The sequence below is a fragment of the Trachemys scripta genome, chromosome 2 (assembly GCF_013100865.1).
Source record: "Trachemys scripta elegans isolate TJP31775 chromosome 2, CAS_Tse_1.0, whole genome shotgun sequence".
Taxonomy (NCBI): Eukaryota; Metazoa; Chordata; order Testudines; family Emydidae; genus Trachemys; species Trachemys scripta.
Window position 1 is genome coordinate 59117500 of NC_048299.1, and position 12513 is coordinate 59130012.

The 12513-nt window shown below is 45.4% G+C and overlaps 1 protein-coding gene across 1 annotated transcript in view; it reads right to left on the bottom strand.

Moving 5' to 3' along the window:
* Window positions 1–3406: 3406 nt before the first annotated feature.
* Window positions 3407–12513, bottom strand: part of GSDME (gasdermin E) — a gene marked incomplete in the record, with an annotated part of 41519 nt that continues 32412 nt past the window's right edge. The window contains 5 exon segments of the mRNA XM_034760650.1: window positions 3407–4131; window positions 6002–6075; window positions 8180–8375; window positions 8568–8695; window positions 10932–11120. Of these exon segments, the coding sequence (XP_034616541.1) occupies window positions 3901–4131; window positions 6002–6075; window positions 8180–8375; window positions 8568–8695; window positions 10932–11120 (818 nt within the window).

Genomic DNA, 12513 nt, shown 5'->3' on the forward strand with positions numbered 1-12513 from the left:
GGGGGGCAGGAAAAAGGCCTGGCAGTGGTAACACTGTGCCTACGCACCACCAGCCCCTCCCCACAACCAGCCCCAGCAGAGCCAGCTCCTCTGCATCCCCCATGGTGTCCCCCAGAGCTAGCACCTCCCTCCCCTTTGCCACCTACTCCAGGGTCAGTCCCTCTCCCCCATGGCACCCCCAGAGCCAGCACCTCCTGCCCCCCATGGTACCCCACCCCAATTGGCACTGGGAGGGATGTTGGCTCTGGAGGTGTGGGGGAGGGAGGGGCTGGCGTGGGGGGGGGCAGGTGCTGGCTCTGGAGAGGGTGCCATGGGAGAAGGGAGGGACTGGCCCTTGGAGAAGGGAGGTGCTGGCTCGGGGGAGGAGGGGGGAAATGGTGGTGCTGGCAGTGGCGCTTGATGCCAGGGAGGTGCTGGCTCTGGGGGGGAGGGCCATGGGGCGTGGGGGATGGTGGTTCTGGCTCTGGGTAGGCGGTGCCATGGGGCGGGAGGTGTTGGCTTAGGGAGTGGCGGGGGGATGCTGGGGGGGGGGCAGGGATGGTGGAGCCCACAGTATTGCCACTGCCAGGCCTATTTTCCTGCACAAGCCCCCACTCAGCAGCCTCCTGAATGTCAAAGATGGACATGGGTGAAGCACTGGTTACAGTCAGAAGCCCTTACCCCCCCACCCTTCCCTGAGGCCCTGCCCCCAACTCACTCCATTTCCCCCCTCCCTCTGTCACTTGCTCTCCCCCAACCTCACTCAGTCTCACCAGGCTAGGGCAGTGGGTTGGGGTGTGGGAGGGGGTAAAGGCTGGGGGTGCGGGCTCTGGGCTGGGGCCAGGGATGAGGGGTTAGGAGTGCGGGAGGGGGTTCTGACCTAGGGTAAGCTGTTGGGGGTGCAGGAAGAGGTGAGGGGTGCCGGCCAGGCGCCACTTACCTCAGGCAGCTCCTGGAAGCAACTGGCATGGCCAGCACCTCGGTGGAGGGGTCAGGGGTCTCTGCCCACGCCCACAGGTGCCACCCCCCCGCAGCTCAGGGTGGAGCAGCGCCCAGAGCCCCAATGGCCACCCCTTAGCCTAAGAGCTGGACATAGCGACCGCAGGGAGCCTGCCTTAGCCCTGCTGCACTGCCAACTGGACTTTTAGCAGCCTGGTAAGTGGTGTTGACCAGAGCCACCAGGGTCCCATTTTGACCAGGAGCTGTTTCGGGGGGGGGGGGGAAGAAGGGATGCTGCTGAGGAGCTGGCTCTGAGGGTTCTGGGGAGGAGATGGCAGTGCCCAGGGAATAGTGTTTCCTCTGCCAGGCCTTTTTTCCTGTGCAGGAGCCCCAACTGCACCATCCTCTCCTAGTAGTGCCCAAAGCAGAGTGGGGGCAGGATGGCTCAATCCCAGCCATTGAGCCATAGCAAAAGGCCCAGTCCAGCCTGCTAGTAAGGAGGGAGCAAGGTGGTGCACAGAAGCAGATCAAGTTTGTGGTGCGGGATCACATGTGGTAAGGCCTCCCACAGCTGACTCCAGCCCTAAGGCCCCCACCCACACTGGATTTGTCACATGCTCCTACGTTGTAGGAGCCCTAGCTCATGGAGCTGATCCAACAGTTTCAGGAGCAAGGAACTATATCAGGGATTGGCAACCTTTGGCCAAAGGTTGCCAATCCCTGCACTCTATGGTGTGGCCTTCACCCTTGCTTGAGGCCCCAAGTGACACCACTGGTAATGGGGAAACATCTAAAGACCATTGCTGGGGAGCTTGGGAGGAGGGAGTCAAAGCAGTGCAGAAGGGACATTGTAAGGGAGGGCAGTTGGAGACAGGTGAGGGGAAGTAGGTAGGGTTGCCAGGCATCTGGTTTTTGACTGGAACTGCCAGTTGGAAAGGGACCCTAGTGGCTCCAGTCAGCACAGCTGACTGGACCATTAAAAGTCCAGTCAGCAGCACAGTGGGACTAAGGCAGGCTTCCTGCCTGCCTTCGCTTCGCACAGCTCCTGGAAGCAGCCGTCCAAAGTCCTGAGATAAAAGTGGGCATGCCTGACTCCAGTCCCTTGGGAAATGGTGCCTGGTCCTGTCCTGAGATGCCACCCACTACCCTAGATATATTGACTTGAGCTTTATTTATGGCCCCGTAGGAGAAGCCTCACACATGTTCATTCAACTTTGCTGCTATCCCCTGTTTTGTCTTCTTTTGAAGAGTCCTCCAGAAGGCACAGGAGCCCAGTGGCAGATTAACATATAGGACTCAAACAAAAAAAGTCCTTGCTCCCAGATAAGAGCCATTTCCTGCTCTCCTTTCAGTTCCATTACCCAAGCAGTTCTGCATTTGTGTACTAGTATGGTGGCTCCTGCAGTGTCAATGGAAGAATTCTGGGTAGAAAGTTTATGCAAGTCTCTCTCTTTAGCCAGATTTCCCTCTGTTCACCAATAGATGGGGGCAGAAAGCTCCTTCCATTCTGGAGCAGATCTGTGGCCATTCTACTCTAGGTATGCCTACACAGCATTTTAGCTCATGCGGTAGAGACTCATGCACAAAGCAAGTCCCTGGTTTGATCCCGCCCACCGACAACCAAGGACTGTCGGTATTACAAGTGCCACAGCCAGAAGGGGTGTGGGTTACACAAGGAAACAGTGAGACAAACGGCAGCATTTTGGAGCCAGCAGGCGCAAGCTTCCCAGCTAGCTCAACAGACTTGGGTTAGCAAGGGTTGAATCCACAGCTCAGACTGGAACTCCAGGCTCAATCTTACTGAACGTAGCCTCTCAGGATCCTGTGAGGTAGGGCAGTGTTTTTTCTCTGTTTTACAGATGGGGAATGGAGGCACAGAGCCCGGGGACCAGATTTGTAAAGGTATTTAGGTGTCCAAAGATGCAGATAGGCACCTCATGGGGATTTCCAAAAGCTTCAAAGCAGTTTAGGCACCTAATGGCCCTTTAAAGCTTAGCTTGTAAATCCCTTGCTGTCAATCTGTAATTTTAGTCACCTAAATATCTTTCAGTATGTCACTTAGGGCCAGATTATCAAAGACACATAGAAAGGGAGCAGGGAATGGAACCCCAATCTCCTTAATCCCAGGCTAGCACCCTAACTACTGAACCATTCTTCCTGCCTAGGCACACTTCTACAATGCTGCCCTTGTTCACTTTACGATCCACTATGTGCAGTATAAGAACATGATCCTTAGTCTTTTAACTGAAATCTTCCCAAACCAACATTTGCAATTATTTGCACTGTATTTTTAGAGCACAGCGACATTTTATCTCCATTCACACGATGAGGAAAAAAAACCCAATTAGGATTGAAGAAGACAGATAGCAAAGTAATGCACTGAGAATAAACACTTTACTTTTATTAAAAAACCACCACACTGAAGAGGTCAGAAGGGTAGAACAAGTGTTTGTCTGGACTGTAACAGGGTGAAGCACACACACACACACACACACATCAAAAGGAATCATTACATTTTTAAGGGAGAGCTTAGGGTGCAATTTAAGCATAGCATGCTGCTGAAACTTGCTAGCTTGCACAAAAAGTGATCAGCAAAGATGCTGTAGTGAGGTCTAATCACTAATTTGATTAGTTTTAGGAAAGTAAATGAGAGACATGGAGTATCTGCTATACTGTGGAGTATTGCCATAAATCAATCTAAACTACTATTGACAAAATAAACGCCTGATTCTGCAAGGTGCTGAGTTGAGTAGTACTTGAGGGCGCTCTGCAGGACCAGGCCCTAAATGAACAAAGAACATGCTGGGATGCGGTGCCCTTGTATTTTTCATGTTCATTTACTCACCCACTTGGTTACAAAATTCAGTGATTTGCAGTTGTCTCCCAGGAATACGAGTGTGAATTAGCAGGATTCTTAGCACTGAAAATCTGGCATTTATTAGTGCAGTATTTCAGCTATTATTCTAGGTTTTTCTTTTTTCCTCAGATGGTCCCGCCTAAGGCATAAAATCCATACAATGCAATATAAAGAATGAATGGGAAAAAGCTGGGTTCTTTCATGGTTACAGCTTTCACTGAAGACTCCATCATTTCGAGGTTAATGTTTGATAGGGCGAACAGCCTTTGAACTATGTGAAATCTTCCTGTGTCAGTGAGAGGGGCCAGGGCAGGATCTCTCAGTGTCAAAGTGCCATCAGCTGAAGTGACATTAGGCTGTATTTATATAGACAGAAAGAGATGTTAAAGCTATTTTCATAGAGTACAGTTTCTGACATCATACAACTTTGCTCTCTGCAGTAAAACTCAGGGGGCTCAGGTTCTGGAAAAACAAGAAAATATATTGTCTTGCTGCCAAAAGGTACATTTAGGTAGAGTAAAGATTAACCAGTGTGATACACTCAGCCTGAATGGAGACTTAAGCTCACACAGACACATTCTCAGAAGCGTCCACTATTTTTAGATGCCTCCATTTTTGGTGTTCAATTTGAGACAACGTGAGCCTGGCTTTCAAAGGAACTGACACCCTGCCGCTCCTGGTGACCTCCCTGGGAGTTTTGGGTGCTTGGCAAATCTAAAAATCAGGCCCAAGGGATCTCAGACTGGCACTGACAGTTGAGGCGCTCGTTTTGCCCCAGCACTCACTTAAAGTAGGGGCTTGGTGTTAAAGGGAAGTTATGCTTTAACTGCAATCCTTTTCCTCAAAAGCAAAAGAGTGAAGCCTCTTGCTCAGATCCTCACTGTTGGGGGCTACTATTTCCCCCGGTGCCCTACAGAGAATGCCATTGCTCCGATAGGTAGAAAGGATGAGACCCACATCATCTTTTCTGGCTACTATTGACGTAAACCTTTTCTGGCTACTATTGACGTAAACCCATGGACCAGCAATCGAGAGGGCGTTGAGACAGTTTCAGCTGGCCAGAGGACTTCCAAAGAAGCTCTGAAGCTCAGGCTTTCTACATACATGGTTGTGTAGTGGGACAGAGTGGTGCACAGCCAAGAGCACTCCAGCCTAGCCTACAACCTCAGCTACCGATGCTTCCTCTGCAGGCCTCTGATCCCTCCCCAACACCTGCCCACAGTGAAAGAGTTCCCGTCATTCTGCTTCCAAACGGCAAGTTCAGCTCCTCTTCCCACAACTGACTTTCCACTCTGATCCTTGTTCTTCACAAGCCTGCCTATAGCTCCCTACCAAGGTTTTGTCACTGAACCCAGAGCAACTGAGATCTCCCACCCCTCTCCTCACAACCTCTCACCTAAAGTATTGTAACAGGCAGGCTCAGAGCTACTGCACTTAGAATCATAGACTATCAGGATTAGGGTTGGAAGGGACCTCAGGAGGTCATCTAGTCCAACCCCTTGCTCAGAGCAGAACCAATCCCCAGACAGATTTTTGCCCCAGATCCCTAAATGGCCCCCTCAAGGATTGAACTCACAACCCTGGGTTTAGCAGGCCAATGCTCAAGCCACTGAGCTATCCCTCCCCCTTCAAACTTACCACTGCCTCCATATTACTGTTTGCACAATGCAATTCCTACTTCACCTGCCTCTGACGCCCACTGGAGGTTTTTGGTTTATGAAGTGGTCTAATTAGACATTTAGTAAAATAAAATCATAACCTTTGACACTCCAACCAAAGTTCCTATTTTCTCTTGCTTCACATTTGATGTAGTTTTCTACATGCCACAAGGTGTCAGAAGGAAGAAATCCAGTTTTGGTTTAAGCTAGCTACATTGTTTGTCATTTTAACACACTGGACCAGATGGTGACTACGCTTAATCAATGCCTACTGATTTAATTTGTAGCATATTCTAGCAGGAGGGTCTCAGCCGTTTGAAGTCACTAAAACACAGGATTGGGGACTTCAACGGCAGAGTCCAGGGAAGGGTCTTGCGGCCTGCAGCATGCAGGGGGTCAGACCAGATGATCATAATGGTCCCTTCTGACCTTAAAGTCTATGAGTCTATATTCTGACCTCTCCTTTATTTAATGACAGATACAATCAGCCAGAGCCTACAAACTCCTCACAGTCACCAGGACGGACCTCTGAACACTAAGGTAGTCCACTCCCTTTTGGATTACTTACCAAACAACACAAGGCAGGAATTATTTGTATATCACAGCAAGCACGCAGCAGAGCCAGTGTGTAGTCAGACAATTCTGTGGAAGGAGATATAAAAAGGAGAAGAGTTAGTTTCAATGATCTCTGAAGCAGGGTGGTTGCTAAAAAGGAGACTGTAGGAATGTATATGAACAAGCTAAGCCTACACACAGAGTTACGAAATTCCATTGCTGGGCAGTGACAAGACCCACTGCTTCTCTTGAGTGCTGTCCTGATTAGCATAAAGTGCTCTGGAGACCAACACAAACCCACCACTGAAGGCAATTATCATGTGTTTTATTGAGCCCTGTCAGCATGCTCTGTGCTGCATATCCATAAGAGGCAATCTAGCCCCTTCCTTGTGCATGTACAGGCTCTCGAAGCAGCAGAAGCAGCCTTCCAAGGGGAGCAGTGGGGGCAAAAAACCTAACTGGCTTCAAGACTGAGCTTGATAAGTTTATAGAAGGGATGTAGCTGATCTGTGACTGTAGCAGCAAATATCTCCAAGGGCTAGTGATGGGATACTAGATGGGGAGGGCTCTGAGTTACTACAGAAAATTCTTTCCCAGGTATCTGGCTGGTGGGTCTTGCCCACATGCGCAAGGTCTAACTCATTGCCATATTTGAGGTCGGGAAGGGATTTTCCCCCAGGTCTGATTGGCAGAGACTCTGGGGGGGTTTTCCACCTTCCTCTGCAGCATGGGTCACAGGTCACTTGCAGATCTAAACTAGTGCAAATGGGTTCTCTGTAACTTGAAGTCTTGAGCTCATGATTTGAGGACTTCAGTAACTCAGCCAGAGATTAGGGGTCTATTACAGGAGTGGGTGGGCAAGGTTCTATGGGCTGGACTGTGCAGGGGGTCAGACTAGATGATCATGATGGTCCCTTCTGGCCTTACAACCTTTGAGACTATGTGGGGGGAAATGGATGCTAGGAGCTGCACTGTGTACGTTCTCCATGTGTTGCAAAGTCCTGTTCTGCGTGAACTCCCTGAGCAGCAGCATACCGGGCAGTGCAAGTAGGTTGGCAGAGGGGTGGAGCCAGGAGGGCCACGTAAGCCTTCGGGTGCTAAAGGCAGCTTTCCAGCCAGGTAGGAGAATTTCTCTCCTTGTATCCTGCCTATCCTAGTGCCAGACATGGTATTAGGTCTGGGTGCTGGACAGAGGATTTGGCCTAAAAACAGACAGGGTCCCTGCCCCAACATTAATATGAGACACAGACTGTACAATCCATATCACTATAATTCCCAATGGAAAACAGCTACAAAGCAGCTTTCTGGTTACTGATACGGCTTCAGGTATACATGCATGTCAGATCTAGATATGTCCAGAGCCAGGTTACATTTCATTAACTGTACATTACTTTTAATAGAGTCTGACAAGTATCATCAGTGGGTATGTTTTGTTCAATTTCTTTTGAATCTTTGCAACTGGATCACGCTTTCAAAATGTCTCTCTTATCTTCCATAAACTGGTGCCATGTATAGTTGCATGGAAACTGACCTTCCACTGTACAGTGCTACATATTTACCCAATACCACACTTCACTGCCTCTCAACACCTGCCTTAATGGAACGAAGATTTTTATGAGAAAAAGTTGGATTTGCAGGTGGCTTTTAATTAATACTATCGTGCCAATTTCATTGTGAGGGTGGCATTCATTTACATTTATGTTTAATTTCCTTTTTCTGTGGCAGCAAAATAACCCTCTAATTACAGATCTACATGTTAAAGTATTTTTGCTAAATATGGTATATACTTTAACATAAAGCCACACATTCAGCAAATACAAGGAAGCCAGCACCTACAATGCAACCCTGAGACACTAGATATGAAGGATTCTGATTGCACAATGAGAACAGTAATTCATTTACAAAACTGAGTGAAAAGGTTTGGCTTCAATGAAAACTCAAATCAAATGATTTCCAGGGAATGTTACATTTTACTTGTAAAATATGCAGTGAAGGGGGTTTGAATTTAATTCTTAGCCTGAATCATAAAGTGCTTTCTTCTCTATCCACCCTAGCCCCATGAAACTGAAACCGAAATCAATACATGTACTGACGCTACCCAGCTGTTACAATTTACCTACAAAATAAAAATTCCTGCTGTACACAAAAGAGGAGTTTCTAAGTGGGAAAGCTACAACTATCTCCATTGTACCTGCCACTGCACTGATCAGGATGTGAGCAGCTGAGAAGAGTCCCTTATAATGAAGTTGGTCGTTCTGCAACAACAGCTCATTCTGTAAACTGTACCCGACCAGCTGCAAGAAGTCGGTTATGTTTTGCTGCTGTGGAGGTTTCAACTCCTTCAGGTCCGTGAAATCCGGCTCCTCTCCTGTGCAAATACTATCTAACTGGAAAGAGGAAAAGATACATTATTAGGTTCTCACATTTTAAACTAGACAGGGAAACAAGCCCTGATCATCCTCCCACTGAAATCAACAAAAAACTTGTTAATACTTATAAAAGAAGTGTTTGAATAGAGGGACGTGTTAGCTCTATTTTTAATGTTCTTTTTAGAAGGAAAAAAAGTTCCATCCTCTTACCACCTCCTCCAGTGCAGTCACCATTTCTTCATGATGCAAGAACTCATAAAATATTTTATTTAAAGCTCCTTGCTTGTCTTCTGGAAGCTTCACAAAGGGTTGGAACTGCATCTTTAACAGCAACAGATCTTTCCAAGAAAGAAACACAATGTTAAAAACTCATGACTCTTACAAATGCCAGTATATGCAACTAAAATTCTGTAATTAACCACTAATCTCTAGAATTCATAATGAAATGTTAGTAAAAACACACCTGTAACCAAATTTGTCCTAATGACCTTTGCAAATTAATGAAGTGTCAGTGCAAACTGAGAGAAAAATAAATACTGTTATTAGGAATCAATATTCAGTTTTAAGATTTCAATATTTTATACTGTTTTTCACATGAAAGCTGTTCATGATTCCCAATAGGAGGTTCGTTTTTAGAACCAAATAGTCTTACTTCTCAACCAGAATATTTTATTCCTGAACTGCTTCATGTTACGGAGAAACATCATGAAGAACTAAGACTGATGGTACTGTTCATACTTCAAATTAAAATCTCAGACAGTAACACTATTTCTTACTATTTCTTCATATATTTCATCAGAGGCTTTACATGATTTACACCTCTGTCTCCTTTGACCAAAAAAACATACGTTTAATTAGCTTCAAGAGGATCTCTATGTTTTACATAATATTTAATCTATTACAGTATGTAGTTTAGAAACTCAACTACAGTTTATTAGATTCCTTTTCCTGCAATGCAAACATGGCATTAAGCCAAGATGTTTTATGAGTAGCAAATCATCAACATTCCAGCTGTGAGTTTCAGTCAACAGAACTTTAGGACTTGGGTTTTTTTATCCCTGAGAATGCCTGATGTTACTTTTAAAGCCATACCACTACATGTAACACTTGTCAACAAACAAATGATCTTTAAAGATGCCTATTTCACATCAATAATTATAAGATATTGAAAAACAATTTTACTATAGGTAGTGTCTCTATATATGGTTCAACCAAATAATTATACAAATACTAGAACAGCATGATGGGAGGAAAAGTGGGATGGGTCAAACACCTGCCCCAAATTATTCCAATATAAAAGTTTTTAAAAGCATTTCAATGAATAGGGTAGGTTAATCAAAAAGAAACCGAATGACAATTATTTAACTAAGACAGGCACAGAGGGTATTAAGAAAGAACAGTGCAACTCAGAGTCCTTCACAAAAAAATGTTATCCCTACAAAGAGATAAATTTATTTCTCTTAAGCAAGTCTACACTAGAGAAGAATAGGATTTATTCTAGTACAATAAAATGGCTATTTTGGTCAATTAATTTACTGACTAAACTGTGAACTCAGGGCCATATTCAGAGGTGACATAACTGGTAAATCACACCTTGGAATGTGGAAGTGGGTGTAAAGGCAGGACTACAGGAGGAACTGACAGGAAATAATATAAAGAGGGATGGGGCCTCCTTTATTTTACACCTTCTTACTCCTTCTTGTTTGTTGTTTTTCTTGGTACAACCATACCCTTCCACTCCTTAGCCACCTAAATCAATTTACCAACATGTAATTCACACTGCCACTTAGCTCACATCTGAGTTTAGTCCTAGTGTTCAACTCTGCTTTTTTCCAGGTTTCTCAGAACTGAGGCTTGGTCTACACTACCCCCCTAATTCGAACTAAGGTACGCAACTTCAGCTACGTGAATAACGTAGCTGAAGTTCGAAGTACCTTAGTTCGAATTAGTTCGAACTTACCTTGGTCCACACTCGGCAGGCAGGCTCCCCCGTCGACTCCGCGGTACTCCTCTCGGCGAGCTGGAGTACCGCAGTCGACGGCGAGTACTTCCGGGTTCGACTTATCACGTCCAGACTAGACGCGATAAGTCGAACCCAGAAGTTCGATTTCCAGCCGTCGAACTAGCGGGTAAGTGTAGCCAAGGCCTCAGAGAGGTTCAGGAAGAAAAAACAGCAACTTTGTATTTCTCGAGATGTCAAATAACCTTCCCCAAGAAGCTTTACTAAGAGAATGTTTTCACATCATGCGTCAAATATTCTCAATGAACATTTTTCAGTGCCAACATAAATTAATCTTGTGCAGTTTAGCAGGGATATAACAAAACTGATGCAAAATCAAAACTGTATAAGGTTATATTTATGACAAAGGGTAACAATATGTTCCTAGGAGATATATATTCATTCCAGAAGTACCATATCTTTCTGTTTTTTTTAAGTGATCACCACGGAGTTATTGCTAGTGGCTATTAAAACAGGACAGCTTAATTTCTATGTACTACTTTGGAAGAATACCTCCTTCTGTTATCTTGCTTAAGACTCTGTAGTGTAATTAAATAAATAGTTTCTGGTAATACCTTGTTTCAGTACACTTAAGGAAGCACCGCTGGGAACGATGTTTCTATCTCCAGAGTGCCTGTCACTATCCACAGCGTCTGGCTGATATAGAAAGGAAGAGTCTCTAAACGGTAAAGAATATGGATAAGATGAGCCTTCTGCGTTTTCTCTTTCAAAACCTCCTTCTTGCTCATCTAGCAGGCAGAATTCTGTATTAGAAACAAGTGAATAAATAAAACCACATGAGTGTACAGAAGCAAATATTAATGATAGTACTTTCAATGTAGGCGTTAGAAACATGGACTCAGGAAAGCTATGTATCCAATTTCTTGTAGCTGGAAAAAAATGGTTAGCAGTCACTGTCTACATGAACTACTGTACATTATATGTTGTTGCAGGTTTAGAACAGTGCTGTGCACAGATCTGCCTTGATGTAAATAGGTACTAACTACAGAACTTGAGACAAGATTTTGTGGATGCATTTAATAATCTGTTCAGCAAATACCAAGAAAAGAAGCAACCTGCTAAATTAGAACAGCAATGCTCCTTGTGGACAATGAAAACCTGCATACTGTATATGAAGGAAGGATCTATATATGTCTCACATTATCTATAAACTACTAGATGTTATATACAGTGGCCCAGATCATCCCTTCCTGTAGGAAACCCCCGTGAAAGAGCTACAGGCCAGAAAAACTCCATGAGCATCCCTCAGAGCTTTGCCCTGGTCCTTCTATCAGTGGGCTTCCCTGCTTTTGGAAGGCTGCAGGTCCATGCCTAAGCCCCATAGATCAGTGGGAGGCCAGGTCCATGCCAGCTCAGTAGCAGCCTGGCTCCCCCAGAGTTGCATCTCTAGGGTCTTCCTCTGGCCATGGATGTTTCCAGGACTACTCTTCAAGGGAGACACCCACTGTGGAGGAGACTCCCTGGGAAAGGAAATACAGCTTTGAGCTGCATTACGTTTCCTGTCTAGTCGCGGTGAGTTCACGATGGGCTGATGTGCATCCTCTACCCCACCCAACGTCAGGTTGCCACCTCCTTGTCCCCAGCCAGATTCCTATATGGGGTACTGGAAAGGAGATGGGAGCAGTGCCACAGAAGGCACTGATCCACCCTTCTGTGAAGGAGAGGGGACATTTGTGTGCTGAGGATCCCTTCTCCACTCAATTCAGAGGGCACAATGGGGCTCATCATATAGAAGACTATTGCTAGAAAGAGTACTGTCTACCCATCAATGTTCAGCTTTACAGTTCTTCACAAACAGTAATTACACGGAGAGTTAAGCAAGTTTCATTTTACAGATGGGGAAACCGAGGCAGAGATTAAGGACACAAAGGGAGCCACTGTCAGAGCCAGGATTAGAATGTACAAGTTTGTAACTTCCAGACCTATGCTCAGACCATTAGGCCCTGCCCTAAAGAATAATATATGTAAAATAATCCAAGACCCTGTATGTTATTACAAAATTTAACGGCCCAAAAAGATATTGAACCATATACTATCCATGACATTTTGTAGCAAAACAAATGGGTAGACGAAAAAAAGGATTTTAAAATAGTATGTGACAAAGAGAGGAAAGTCCAAAAGTAAACAAGTATTTCA